This window comes from Sebastes umbrosus, chromosome 4 (genome assembly GCF_015220745.1).
Source record: "Sebastes umbrosus isolate fSebUmb1 chromosome 4, fSebUmb1.pri, whole genome shotgun sequence".
Taxonomy (NCBI): Eukaryota; Metazoa; Chordata; class Actinopteri; order Perciformes; family Sebastidae; genus Sebastes; species Sebastes umbrosus.
The window spans coordinates 14,273,841-14,289,525 of record NC_051272.1 but is presented as its reverse complement, the minus strand read 5'-3'; the positions used below and the strand labels follow the sequence as shown (position 1 = coordinate 14,289,525).

Sequence of the window (15,685 nt, the reverse complement as noted above, 5' to 3'; positions counted from 1 at the left end):
TCCTATTCATGAACCCCAAATAGGGCAGGGCGATAATTCAATACGATAATTTATCGTCTTTCAATGGAATCATATCGCGATTAACTCATATATTGAGATATCACAATACACAATTACGTTGTCTAAATTGATAAAAAGCACATACTAACTCAAATTTCTCCGAAAATCTGATCATTTTGCACTTAAATTCTTAATTACATGAGAAAATACTTTTCATTTGTGGAGTATTTAATTCACACAGGAGTAAAAAAAAATAGGCTTTATCATGTGGTTATTTCATATAGACTATTTATTTATTAAGTTACAAGAAAACTGTCTATATCATGATATATATCTTTATCGAGATATGAAATGACTTATAACGGGATAGAAGATTTTGGCCATATCGCCCAGCCCTACCTCAAAGTGTGGACACACTGCATTAATACGTTACAAAACCAAAGATATTAAGTATTTCACGAGTATAGTATGCACAGTTTTTCTTCCACTTAGAGAAATAACAGTGATAAAGCAAGTTTGACCAATGTTCATCACAGGGTACATACTGTACAATAACATCAAAGTAAGTTTCTTTTATGGCAGCCAAGTTCCTCTGTTCCTCAGTCTGCTTTGCTCAGTAAAAATATTCCCACTTTCACCTCACTGACGGCTCACATGCTCCATTTAAAATAACAGATGATAAGGATTTTTTTTTTTAAATGAACACATCAAGAGATAAAAGTTTTGATTTAGCACATGTAAGACTAAAACAGCAAAGTACGACACTTTTATCTAAAAGAAAATGCACAAAAAAATGCAGTCTTGGCTTAACTCACCCTGCAGATGAGGAAAGACGGGGTATCTGAACATTGTCGTCATCTCTGCTATTTTGATCCAGAATGTGTTTTTCAGAAAGAAAAAAAAACTATTAATAAAACTCGCTGTTCTGTTTGCAGAGCGTCACACAGTAGAGGTGCTTCGTCCTGCACAGCTGTCTGCTACTGAGCTGGTTGGAGTTCAGAGTCTCTTTTATAGCTACGCTCACACCATCTCTCTCTCTCTCTCTCTCTGTTCCCTCCCACTTTCAACGTATCATCATCTCTAGGCGAAGAACAGTTTATAACCTATTTTCCCCTAAATATTCTTCAATGCTTAATGAATATTCTTGCTTGTCACTGTATGGAACTTCATGGGATTTTTATCTCGTCATAAAATAGTCCCATATAGAATTGGTGACAAGAGTTCTTTCAAAATAGCAGTAAAATTTGCATAATAGTTCACAAAATTAGCTGATATTAGATAACAAAGTCACATGCATTTCTTCTCCGACGGTGAGGAATGACTCAGATTTATAAACAATCATGTTCTCAGATGCCTGTGTGTGAGTCTCTCCTGTCTGCGACTGAAAATATGATGATGTTTTGGATCCTGTGTGGGCCAATCACGTTCATCAGTGATACCAAAGATGCATTTCACTGCACGTGCTAGACACAAAAGGTGGGGGAGTGTGTCAGAATCAAAACATTCACACAGAGGATTGGTGTAATAAATTGAAGACGCCACTAGAGGTCCATATTCTTGCGTTCCAGAAACTAAACCATGTCAGTTACATAACAAAGAAGCCTAAGATAAACATGGTTAGTGGCTGCTCACTGCAGAACAAAGAGGGAGAAATACCACATGATAAATAGGCTTGATGGATATAATGGAATATGTTGACATGTGAAAATACTGCTTTTGTGATGTACACTCATATAGTGATGGGTAATCCCTTCTAATCTCAGATTAGTAACCTTTTAAAAAATGTGTTTACTAACTCATGTGGCCAACACAAATCTTAAAACGTACACAGTAAATCCATAAAATCAACATCTTAAGTGACACAAGTTTAGGGTCAAGTTTAGAAAAGAAAAATATTCATGAACCTAAAAATGAAGACATTTTTTTTTACCAGTTTAGTTAACAAGGATTTCCATCCACATGCTACATCACTGCCGATAATGTTTGCCAGACACGGTGCAGAACACGGTGACAGTGTTTGTGCATGTGAGACGGCAGAGGTGGGCAGAACAGCTTGTGGCTGTATTCGGAGGGGGAGCTGTGTGCGAGCACACACGTGCTGTGTACATCAAAGGTGGTTTCTGTTAAAGCCGGCAGTAGGGGGTAGAGGAACTTACAGACTGGCAGTGTTGTCAAAGTGTCCGTTAGCTTAACACATCTGCTCCGACTTCCTCTGAACCCCGAGGGAGAGGGGAAGTGACATAGGGAGTTCAAAAGGGACCTGCAACCTCAAATTGGAGCCCTGGAGACCCTTAAATTCTGCTTTATCACTGGTAGCTCTGCATGTTATAGTCAATGCCTTCTCATTTTACTTGAAAGCTATATAGATAACATGTTTCACTATCAGTTAAAAGTCCAACACCTAAAGAGCAATATACAGTAGATAGCCGAGTTAACATGTTCCAATGTGGTCTGCTTTTAATGCAGCAGTAGGTAGAATTGGAGCAAATATGATTTTAAAAAGTTATTTTTTTAAAACGGTCACTATATCCTGACAGTAGTGAATGAGACAGGTAATCTGAAAAAAATCATGTGTCTCTGTGTCCTCCGGTGCTCCTAATGGCATCTGCAAGATTTCACAGAACGGAGGAAAGCAACCAATCAGAGCCGAGCTGGAGCTCTGCCGTCTCTGAGCAGCTGTCAATCACTCGCAAACTCCGATCAAATGGTCAAACTAGGCAGCGCTGATCAACTATGAATCGGTAGTCTGTTACTGTAATGCCTTTTCTAAAGCCTGAAAACAGAGCCATGAGGAGGTGCAGAAGTTTAGTTTTCTCTCAGAACACTTGAATTACAATATGCTGAAAGGTTATTATGGATTTTTTGCCAAATGATGCCAAAAACATTCTGCCTACTGCAGGTTTAACGCATAGTTGTGCCTGAAGATCTGTCCTTCTACATGTGTCTTGCTATATGTGGGTTTCAGTACTGTAACAAACACACACACATATACTGTATACACACATGCAGTAGTATGTGTTGATATCTACAACATTGTGCAACAAAACCCTCCAAGCATGTTGGTGTGTGGATAACGGTACACAGTTTTCAGGACAACACTTCCTGCTGTTCCAGGAATCCCATTAAAACAGTTTGTTTATTGGTTTTGGAAACACACCCCACAGACAACAGGCAAACACACACACACACACATACACACAGATAATGAGCCTCTAAAAGACCTGAAACTCCAAGATGTCCAAGATAAAGAGCGCATCATTTAGAGTATTCAAAATGTCCAAGCATTTAGGGATAAAATGAGAAGGAAGTTGGTGAAAACAATGGAAAAGAAAGGAGCGAAACTGGGTCAGAGCAGAGGAGAGTCTAGGATAGGAGAAGAGGGAGTTGGCGAGTTGAAGACAGCTTTCCTCTGTTTACTTCACTCTCTCCCCGTCATCCTTATGACCATATGACTGTGATCTCATATGCTGTGAAATGTCACATTTTTTAATCTGCCAGCTACAGGAAATATGCGATCAATCATGCAAGACAAATGCCAAAAGAAAGCTAAGAAAGTAGCACAGAATGTTAAATCTACATAGAGGCTGAAACGTTTTGAATAATATATCATGCTCACACTCATACTTGTCTTTTGTATAACTGTGAAAAGAAAGTGTCTCTTTTAAGGTTTTAAAAAAAAGGGAGTAATTGGATAAATGAGTTGTGATAAACATGTTTGCGGTAGTCGCTGTGTGTGTGTGTGTGTGTGTGTGTGTGTGTTTGTGTGTGTGTGTGTGTGTGTGAAAGTGAAAGTGTACCCCCTAAGTGGCAGGTTGCATTAGAGCTGACAGATTGATAAGAGAAGGATAAGAGTGCCTGCACTGTGCCAACTGATTGCATCACCGCGGCCAGCTCCGCTATATGAGCACGCACAAAGACTTACATTCATAATACGGACTCATTTCTCAATTTCCCCCCTCAACCGTCATCTTCTCTAAGTCGCCATGGAGACCTGCCATCACCCACACTGCATTTAGTGACACAGCATCAGGGACAGGAAGTAGCTGCTGCCAACCGATACCGACATCTTAAGCCTTCCAATGAGACTTACAACAACCGAAATACACTCCTCAAAAACAGCGTTAAAGCGGCTGTAAGCAATGTTTTTATAACAATAGATCAAATGTGTAATGTGAAAGGTGGCGCTCGTAGTGACGAACCAGTGGGCTACCTCTTGGTCTGAAAAATGAAGCCAATGTGGAAGTGCCTTAAACTTGCATTGCAACTTGCAAGTCTGATTGTATAGAAGTCTATGAGGAAATGACCCTAATTCTCACTTGATTTATTACCTCAGTAAACATTGTAAACACGAGTTTATGGTCTCAATCACTAGTTTCAAGTCTTCTTCAATACAGCATGATGTTCATTTAGTAAATTATGGTCCCATCTAGAGTCAAGTAGACCATAAAATAGGGTATGCTTTAGGGCGTGGCTACCTTGTGATTGACAGGTCGTTACTACAGCGTTGTCCGGTCTGAGTGTTTTCTGTGTTTTTGTCTTACAACTTTAACCCTTTCACAGTGTGTTTTCAGTTCATCAAAATTAATTATTACCTTTATGGTCGCCTGAAAATGTCTTATTCAGCGTTCAGTTGTATTTAGCTCCACCATCTCGTGTCACTTCTGGTTGCAAAAAAACAACATGGCACAAATGTCGAACTCAAGGCTTCAAAATGGAAGTCAATAAACCAATGGGTGATGTCACGGTGACTACGTCCACTTCTTATATACAGTCTATGTGACGAACCCACGGAGAATTATCACCCGACTGTGCAGTTCACCTCAACTTGACGGAGCTTTATAAGTTCTTTCAGCTCACCGTTTTTGTTTTCCAGCCTACAACTTTAGCGTTTTGGTTCCCTCTCACCGTTCTTATAGCAGCGAAAAAGCTCAGATAAACCCACTGTATGCTACCTGCTCAGCACCAAACTGTAGACAAGACCAGCTGCTAAACATAGCAGGAGGATTTAGCAGCTAAAGAGACTGAAATCTATGCATGAAAAGCAGCATTCTTTCTTGTCTAACCCAACAGTGAAGAGCACAGATGGGCAGAAAGACTAACGATGGGAGATTGGGTCGGAGAACCTAAATTGGCCATTATCAGCGCTTCTTATTTGTTTCACTGCTCGGAAGCAGACAAACAACACTGTGAATGTTACAGGAAAGAGGAACAATTTCAGAAAGAAAGAGGTCGATAACTTTATGTTGGGATCAATGCCAAGAGGGACAGACTGGGTAAAAAAAACAAAACAGACATGGTTGAGCTCTCATGAGTCAACAGTGGCCTTCTTCCCGCTGCATCCTCGAAAGACAGAGAAAATGAAGGCGAGGAGAGCAGCTGGTGGCCTGCTTCACCATCTGACCCCTCTGTCTTCCTCCAGGATACAGGCACAAACCATCTAGAGCTCTGCACAGAGTGGGGTTGGGCCGTTAGCTGTCATTGGCTGTGAACACATGGCTGACCACACCCACTCCACCATCAGCCAGCAAGGATTTGTTTTCCACAGTATCCTGCACAACGGTACGCAGGGGTCAGGCTTATGAAAACGGATTGATCAGCATTTTAGCATCCGGTTTGACATCTGCTGATCACGGACACCGACATGAAAAAGGGACTTGACTCATGGGTGTTTTTCATTGGTTAATAGGAAGCTCAAAGAGCAATTCCATGAGAATGAATACTAAACTAGACTTAATATGATTTTGGCCTTTGTATATTTCCTTGATGTTAGCTGCAGTTTTGAAGAGCTGACGCACCAAAAGAAACTCAACACAAAGTTTAAATTGCCCATATTCTGATCATAGATGCATACTAAGGCTTTCAAAGTTAACGGAATAACAACTAGTTAACGCAAATTTCACACTAATTTCACAACCTGCGTTTTTTAGGTCGTAGCGGGCTCAGTTTTAAAGCTAGAGTGAAGATACTGGTATCATATGAAACTAGAAAACCTAAGGAATTCATGTCATACTAGCTTGTTGGGAAGGAGGCTAAATATCGCTCCAAACTTGCGCTAAATTTTGACGAGGAAAAACTGGCATGGCCATTTTCAAAGGGGTCCCTTGACCTTTGACCTCAAGATATGTGAATGAAAATGGGTTCTATGGGTACCCACGAGTCTCCCCTTTACAGACATGACCACTTTATGATAATCACATGCAGTTTGGTGCAAGTCATAGTCGAGTCAGCATACTGACCGCCGTTGTTGCCTTTTGGGCTTGAGTTTGCCATGTTATGATTTGAGCATATTTTTTATGCTAAATGCAGTACCTGTGAGGGTTTCTGGACAATATTTGTTATTGTTTTGTGTCGTTAATTAATTTCCAATAATAAATATTTACATATATTTGCATAAAGTAAGCATATTTGCTCACTCCCATGTTGACAAGAGTATTAAACACTTTAAGGTACATTTTGAACATTAAAAAAAAAATGTGTGATTTAACGCGATTAACTATGGACAATCATGCGATTAATCGTGATTAGATATTTTTAATCGATTGACAGCCCTAATGCATACATATGTGAAGAAAAAAACAACATCAGCTGGCTTTGAATCACACTCGCAGCATCATTTCATGTAACACTGAAGAAAAATATGTAACATTTCCTAGACACTTAATTTACCATCCACTCTCTAATTCTTCCTCTTGTCCCATATAGTTCTTGTTATTCACTCTCTCCGAGTCTTTTTTTTGGCTAGATCCTGTCTCGCAGATGGGAGGTCCACCCCCCAGGGGAAATTGCGTCATCAATACCCCTAAAGCATCCCCCACACCCCGTTCTTTCTCTCACATGCACACACCCTTTCCTCCCCCCCCCCCCTCTCACTGCATGTTACAAGCTGTACAGATCTGAGTGTGCGTCTCCTAGCATTTCTGTTAATGAAGCAGCCATTCAGACATAAATAGGGGAGGTGGCTCTAATTAAAGCACACAGATAGATGAGCATTTAACTGACAGCTGTGGGGGGGATGGGGGAGGGAGAGCAGGGGTGTGTTTGTGTGAGGGAGAAAGTGATAGAGAAAGTGAGGGAGAAGCAGAGAGTTGGGGGGGCCTAGTGGTGACAATGAGCTCATTTCCCGGAAAGGCCCTGTGTGTACGTGGTCATTTACAAGCCTCCCCCGTGACGACACATAAATCATGCTGGGCAGCGCAGTGACGTACATGTGCGCATATTTCCAAAGCACAATAGAGACACACACTTTCCTGTCACTCGCACTTATAAACGCATTCAAAGTCAGTGTAAAATCCAGCCCACATACCCACAGCATTTGTTTTCAGTCTAGTGCTGTATGTGTAAACAACATGATGGGTGAGTTCCCCTCAGGAACAACTGACCTGAAGGCAGCCAATAACATGACAAAACAGGAACACTGTCAGGAGCATGAACACATTTCTGTCTGTACACACTGCTATCAATAGTTTCAGTTTCAATTGAGTAAATAGCTCAAATTAATAGTTACTAGAGAGGATGATAGCGTGAGTAGCAAATAAAGATGTGATCTTAATCGAGTGCATTTAGACTACAAATGCATCGAACATTCAGAGCATTTGGCTAAAGAGGACTGAATTATGAGATGATCTGAGGGAGAAACAAAGAAAAACAGAGATTAAGAGGGAAATGCTTGGGAGTTTGGGGGTTGGGATCTGTTTTGTATTTCCTGCCTTGGAGTGGGGGTCTGGAGCAGAGGACGAAGAGGGGCTGGGGAATTCTGGGGCCTCATCGTGTACTGACCTCCGAAAGCACCCGCCCCGCTTCCACAATATGATGATGATGTCACTGGGGAGACGCGGGGCTATGGGAATGTACAGTCGGGGTTTTAGGGTTCATAAAGCACAGATGCGCACCCATGCACTAACGCCCACACAATGAAAGGATAATATAACACATAGTGCATCATGTGAGGGAGGCGAGAGCTGCTATGTGCAGTACTGTATGTGTGTGTGGATGTTAAAAACCCTGATGTCATTAAGGGAGAACTAGGCGGCTCTATAGACTGTCATGATGAAAAGTAAACACCCAAACTCATTACTGCGCCTGGCAGCCAGGAGTTATATCATCTCTCTGGCTACCCAGTGTTTACTGTAAACACTGTTTTTGTCTTCACTTGCAGTTTGAGTAATCCCAATAACCTTTTTCTCTAGTTAGACCTGGACTGATAATTCCTCAGGGCCGAAACAGTGTTACCATTTCATAGTTATCTTTAAAAACAAATTTAAACAATCCGTATTTACTGTTTACTGTTGCTGGAGTGTGGAACTTTTGTCTTCCTCTTGTGGCAGTGAGAGTAATTACACAAACACTGTTGACGCGTATGCTTGCAGGTGAGCTCGCCGCATCTCTCCCGCTCGTAGGAGTGTTTGTCCTCGCCGTCGATCGCTTTCTTTTTTTGACTTTAATCCTTCCTCTGAACGCAGTTTTTTTTTTAAATCTGGAGCATCCACTCCAGGAACTTTTCTTAGACGCTTCTTAGGATTTTCCGCCATAGTTTTCGCCTTAATGGTCAGCAAATGCCACTTTGTTTCATGTACGTATCATAACAACAGCTTGTGTATCTGGCGTACTAGGTCTTCCAGTTTCCCTTTTTGAAAACAGACTACTGGCGCCTGCTGGTGTGGAGAATTATTTCCTCTCACGCAGGCGCAGAACGTACGTGGTAAAAGGCCGTTGGCTGTAGTCTTTGCAGTGTGTTCAAATGCAACTTGTCAGCCAAGACAAAGGCGATGTGAGGGGACGCAACAGTCGGCCTTCATCGCCGCTAGTTCTTTGATGTCGGCTTGGTGTGTCTGGACCTTGAAAAACGCATCCCCGGTGCACCAGCGCGGGAAAGTCACCACATACACCAGAGACCACAACCCCGGTAAACTGCGAAATACAGAGAGCTTAAGCTTAATCAGCATTGAGAGAACTTGTCTGGCCAGGGCTTGAATGTAACGGATGTTCATTTATATGTAAAAGTCCTGCACTAAAGGTTAAACCTTCCCATTACACAAAGGCCTTTGTTGTGCAACTTACATTGTAATTTTGTAACTCTACTTCTCATGTCAATGTTTTGCACAAGCAAGTTCTTGTTCTCCATTTTTAAAAAGTGAAAAAAAACCCAGCATATTTATCACTTTGACAGCGATTATATGTACAATGTTAATGTGATTCCGGGGTCTGGTCAGAATCCCAGTGTTGTGATTTTGGCTTGGAAACGGTCGTCTCTTGTGGCTGTAGTTCTTCAAATCTGTGTCTCTGTTACTTTCCATCCCTTTTCGTGTCTGTGGGATAACCACCACATTTGTTCTCATCTGACTGCTTCCATATCTGGCTTTTAAGAGTTGATTACAACGTGACCAAGCATCCACATCTGTTAGTTGACATGCCCCAACGGTTTGGATGAAGAGTAACTGACATCTTTTATTGTTAAGATGATGTTGCACAAACCGATCATGTTAATCTGTGATGTCCCTCCTTTGAATTTGAACATGCCTGCTGTGTTGACAGTTTGTGTCCAACACTGACTGAAGTTATTTAATGCGGCGCCTCATGCACGGTCCTGTTGCCACACGTTGTGAGCCCGGGGCTGAGGCAGATTACAGAATGAATGGGGTGGACTGAAAAGGCACAGACACCACTTTTGAGTCACGCTGTGGGAATGTGATGAACCTGCAAAGTGATTATTGCTTCGGGCACACAAAAGCATATACATGTAGGGGCACATACACACACACACACACACACACACACACACACACACACACACACACACACACACACACACACACACACACACACACACACACACACACACACACACACACACACACACACACACACACACACACACACACACACACACACACACACACACACACACACATAGCCAGAGACCTATGGCGCTTTCAAATGAAACTCGTGAGCTCGGGTTTACAACATGGAAAGTCAAGTACATGATATGCGTGGCGTTCAAGTGGTTAAGTCGTGAGAACGCCTCTGCTAAGCAACGGCAATAACGTTACTGTCAGTGTCTAGAAGCCACAGAGGCTAATAATTGAGCAAGCTAGCAAGTGGGTAAGATGACAGAGGAAGAAGATGAGGCTGTTGGGAATATCAACATTTTCCTCAGACATATTATAAAATCATGAAGAAAAACAATATACACTAAAATTACAATATATTAACTTATTATGCACCGAACGATTAACTTCCAAGGCCTCCGCCATTTCTGACAACTTCAAAAAACACATCACAACTCGGAAACTCAGAGCTTTCAGAAACTTTCCACTAACAAGGTGGTGAAGACGACAAGAGGATAGCGTTCATATGGACTCTTCTAGTGAACATGGTCAACACCACCACATTTGAAGGCACCACTATATTCACACACTGACATCTTTGAGTGACAGAAACATTTGGATGCACGCCATCCTTTAAAAAGGTTAAAATCAAAGTGCTTACTCGCACCAAATTCTGAACACATGTCCTGAATAATTGGTGACGGGGGGGTCACACCTGTCAGTCAAATACAAAGGGCTGGTCTATACTCTCTCACAGCTGACACTGACACATGGTCCTGTATGTATATGTATAGGCCTCATGAGAACAGGTGGACTGAGACAGACGCACAGAATCCAGATGATTTTGCGACATAGACACACCCTGAGAAGACAAATTACAGACGGAGCACAAGCATGTTTCATGTGGCTCCTCCTCACTGACATGTAAACATATACTGCACATTCCTCCTCACACACACACACACACATCTCCCTTTTAAACACAGCTCCAATATCTGTCTCCTCAGTGGCGTAAAAGCCGTATAGTTAAAAAGCCGCAGCCGGTTTGTCTGGCTCAGCAGTGTGAAGTTGCCGCTCAGTCATAAAAAGGAGGAGTCTTTGTTATGGCTCTGCTGTCTGTTCCAGTTCCAGATTCAAAGCTTTGTGCTTCACTGCTGCTTTTTCCTCATGGAGTCAGAGTGACGCCCCTCCTCGCCGTCTACTGGCTGAGCCCAGCTGGGAGCTCAATGCTCATTGGCTGGGGGGCACACCGGGGAGGATTTGGGAGGTTCTCCTTTGTTTACATGCTGGTAGAGAAAACCCCAATAACAACTGTTACCTTGGGCAACCAGACAATCTACAGTTAGCCAGACACACACACACACGGGGGTGCAAGCTGATCGTGCAAGAACGCACATGTATAATGAGGCAACCAGGTGTCCAAAAGCAGGCCAAATGAAGTGTCTTTGTTCTCTCTGATTCTATGCTTGACATTACTCAAAATACACACTGTATACATGCATATTTTTAGTTGGGATAGCAATCATGTGGTTTCATTGTCTCGTGAAACTTCCCTGTATACATTCTGAAAGCCTTCAGGCTGTAACAGAAAGAAGTGTCTCTGTGACTCTGTGGGCGTATGTTCCTGTTTGTGTTTGTAATAAGACAGGATCATATATCTTGATACTGACTTACAAAGAGCTTAATCCAATTCATGCAGCTCAGACTCCCGATCTCTCTATACTTCAACCTATAACAAGCAGCAAGGAGGAAGGCATTTAGAGTCTGTGTGCGTGCGTCCGTGTGTGTCATCCATTCTCCAAGACTACGCAAAGTGGTCGGCACAGTAATGGTGCTTTATTGTGATTGAAGCTCCAGCATAACAGCAGGAAAATCAATGGGATTCTTTGAGAAGCTGAGTATCTGTAGGTGTGTGTGTGCGTGTCTCTGTTTTAGTCTTTGGTACGTATATCTTATCTTAAATCAACATCAAGTCCTGAGCCTGCTCAAATACATGTAAGTCAAGCTGGAACATGTCTGACTTTTATATGAACTGACACACAACACCATGTTCCACACATACACCAACACCAGCTTTCTCTCTGGAAACTTAATACCTAAATCGTGACATCATAATCTAAAACCATGGCAACAAAACCACAGCACAGTGTAAACAGATCCTTTGTCCTGTTGTAGGTTTCTGTGATTGCATCACTTGTGTGTTCATTGCATCATAATAATTCATTCAGCCTGCATGGAGAGGGACAGTAGAGCATCCAGTGTCTTTCAAAAACTGGCATAACAGATTATAAACCAAGCACCTATTTATTAGATTAATAAATGCCCACTAATGATACCCATGCTCATATAAGGCTGCAATGCTGACTGGAATGTGTTGGCAGCACTGGGTATTAAGTTAAGTGCCAATAGCATCAAATGCTCTTTCAGATCTTCAGGGTTTCTCCTCTGGAAATGTTTAGTCTAGGGCTGTAAACCAACGATTATTTTCATTGTCGAGTAATCTGTAGATTATTTTCTATTATTAGTTGATTAGTTGTTTGGTTTATAAAATGTCCGAAAGCCAAATTTTCAAGCCATGTTCTCACGATTCTGAAACTTGTGAGCTCGTGTTTACATGTAAACACGAGCTTCATTTGAAGGCACCAATATTTTTTTATTAGATATCCTACTGTACGCTGTTTGAATTTGGCAAAGTCCCAGCTCGGCTTGTATGTGTTTGTGTCAAGACAACATTGAACGCTACTGCATTTGTTTGGTTAAAAGTTAGAAGTAAGAAAAGATGATTCAGCATCAAAAGTAAAGTATTGAAAAAAGTGTTGTTTCATAAGCAAGTATAGCATTGACAAATTTGTAAAAAGAAAAACAATACCCAGCCATATGCTCATAATTTTAAATCATGGACAAGGGAACAAAACACTGCACAAATCAAAGTATCCCTGCAGGCTGGAAGTGGACAGAGTGGAAACGGGTTTGCTAAAACCACCAGGACTCCACTCTCAGTACGGAGTCCCTCTGAAACCTTCCTCTATGTTTACATGGCTCATTACAGGGGAAAAGATTTAAAAACATTTGCTACAAGGTAGTCTTTCACCGCGAGTGAACAAAACGTCTAGTAACGGAGCCTGATCATGAAACACACACACACAGCAATGCAGTGTGGATCTAAAGGATCAGCGCGTTCTGCTGAGTAATGAAGATTTTGTGCCCACAGACAGACCGACCAGCAGGACTGTGGCAGATAATACTGTCAACACACATGTGGCTGCCAGTTACCCCCTCCTGGACACACACACACGCCCATTCCAGACCCAAATACCTTGCTTTTCTTGAGGTCAGACTGAGTCCTTGACATGGACTCAGATTCTATAATGATACAGCTGAGAAACGCACCGAGAACCACTAATGGACACGTGCTATTATAGGATGGAAACTTAGACATTTCATTCAGATATCTAAATTCCTTTGAGTGCAATAATAATGGAGCAGAGAGCATTCCAGTTGTAACACCCACCACACGTACTCGCACACAGTGACAGCATCAGCGCTTACGGGAAACAGAAGACAGCAAGAGAGGCAAGAGAAACAGGAGGGAAGGAGGGGGTTCAAAGATCAGAAAACAGATGTAAATCGTTTAGCAAACTCCCCCCTAAATGACTAACACATGTGCAAGAAACTTTCCCCTCCCTACACACACACGTACACTCTTGAAAGCTCTGCACCTAGAAAGTATAACATCCTTCATTCATACCACCTGCTTTTGTCACTTCTCCTCTCACCTGATGAACCACAGTTACTTCACATGTCAGTCGCATTCGCCAGGCTGCTATTGCGCCACCACCCAGCAAACACACACACAAACACATTGGCTCGGTTCAGCCCTGTTTGTTTAACTGTTAAAGTTTGACAGCCACCCTCTGAGGCTTTTTAACAAAGTATATATAAGGCATTGTGAAAAAGAAATGCCGTAAGTTTAAAGCTGCAGTAGGCAGAATGTTTTTGGCATGATTGGGCAAAAAAAATCCATAATAAACTTTCAGCATTTTGTAATTCAAGTGTTCTGAGAGAGACTTCTGCACCTCCAACTCTGTTTACAGGCTTTAAAATATCTAGCCCGTGACGGGAGACTTTGGCCAATCACAGGTCATTTCAGAGAGAGAGCATTCCTATTGGCTGTTCATTCAACGGAGGCAGCTGCCAATCACTCAAGAACTCCAATCAAACAGTCAAATTAGGCAGCGCTGATCAAATATGAATCAATATTCTGTTACTGTAATGCCTATTTCTCACCTGAAATGTTTTCAGAAACATCTTGTAGTGTACTGTTGAGCTGTAAAATTAGAAAGTTTGCTCCGGCTGATGGGCGTTGCTTGGTATTTCTTCAACTGATCTCAACATGGCTGCCGGGTCACAAACATTCTCATTTTACAAGATGTTGCTGAAAACATTTGAGGCCAGAAATAGGCCTTACAGTAACAGACTATTGATTCATATTGGATCAGCACTGCCTAGTTTGACCGTTTGATCGGAGTTTGTGAGTGATTGACAGCTGCTCAGAGACGGCAGGCTTCAGCTCAGCTCTGATTGGTCGTTTTCCTGCGGTCTGTGAAATCTTGGAGATGCCATTAGGAGCACCAAAGGACACCGTAGGTAACCGGGAGGACACCGAGGTACATGTTGGTTTTTTTTTAAGATTACCTATCTCATGCACTACTGTCAGGATAAAGTGACCATTTTACAAAAATAACTTAAATCGTATTTGTTCCATTTCTACCCACTGCAGCTTTAAGTCTTCTTACTGCCACATCATAGAAGTAACACATGCACCTCTTCTTCACATGACAGTTGGTTGTATATGCGCCCTGATGACAGCACAGGCCAGTGTGTCTGTCAACTCTGCTCTGACTGAAGCCATGTGCTTCTTTGACGCAGACAGAAAGCATGTAGTAGTCATTGCTGTACACATGCACAGTCTTACTCACACAGGATGAACTCAGATACAGCTCATCATAAAATCACAAATATATTCTGATGCTCTCACAAAATGGGCCTCATTTCAAGATTTAAGATTATCAATGGACTATGATGACAAAATAAGAAATATCAAAAAGAGATTGTAAAGCTCTCTGAGGCACACAAGTGATTTTTGGGATGGATGAATAATCTTGATTTGGCTTAAAAAAAACATTATTTTTTTTAGAATAATTGTGTACAACTGTGAACATAAGCACCCATAACATCTCCTCAGACACACTAGGAACAATAAAACCTGACTCCGGTCTTCTACTATTCTTCTCCCAGAGTAGATCCTGAATAGTATCAGTCTAGTGCTCTAAAGTAAACCTGCCTGTAGTCTGTACATGCTGTACAACAACCTCAACGTGTTTGTTCTCCACTGTCCCGTCGGCTACAGTCATGCGCCGCAACAAAAGAGCAGACAATGAAACAAGAGTTTGTGTTTTTTTTTTGCAATCTCATTCTCTCTCTCTCCTCGGCTTTTTTCTTTTACTTTCCAGTTGTTTGTTTTTCAACCTAAAACCTGCTGCTTTCCTCTGCAGACAGTCCAGTTTAAAACGTGCAGCTTTTGTTAGTGAAAGAGAAAAACACAGGCGCTCCAGACGCACACACCTACCTCAAAGTCAACCCCGACGCGACTTCTCCAACTCGACTTGTTTAATATTTAAAAATGACAAAGTGGTTGAGGCCACATCAGTGCGTCTCCACTTCTTCTTCTCTGCTCTGAGGTGTGTCTGTCTGCTGAGACTCTGCTTGCTTTAGAGAAACTGCTCAATAGCTGGAACACACACACACACACACTCACACACACTCACACACTCTCAGTCAGGACCCATAGAAAATGTAAA

The 15,685-nt window shown here is 42.0% G+C and overlaps 1 protein-coding gene and 1 long non-coding RNA gene across 3 annotated transcripts in view; one reads left to right on the top strand and one right to left on the bottom strand.

Annotated features, from left to right (window-relative positions):
• Positions 1-10,975, top strand: part of LOC119487701 — a 22,347-nt gene extending 11,372 nt beyond the window's left edge. The window contains exons 2-3 of the long non-coding RNA XR_005206765.1: positions 7,198-7,201; positions 10,964-10,975. This is a non-coding gene — a long non-coding RNA (uncharacterized LOC119487701). The remainder of the gene's footprint in view (positions 1-7,197; positions 7,202-10,963) is intronic.
• fam107b (family with sequence similarity 107 member B) overlaps positions 1-15,685 on the bottom strand; it is a 21,653-nt gene extending 5,968 nt beyond the window's left edge. The window contains exon 1 of one of the 2 annotated variants that reach the window (XM_037768766.1): positions 15,454-15,685. Coding sequence is in view for 1 of the 2 variants with exons in the window: in XM_037768765.1 (XP_037624693.1) it covers positions 816-858 (43 nt within the window). In the remaining variant the exon portion in view is untranslated. Of the gene's footprint in view, positions 1-815; positions 982-15,453 lie in introns of those variants that run through there. The other variant, XM_037768765.1, reaches the window with a different exon arrangement.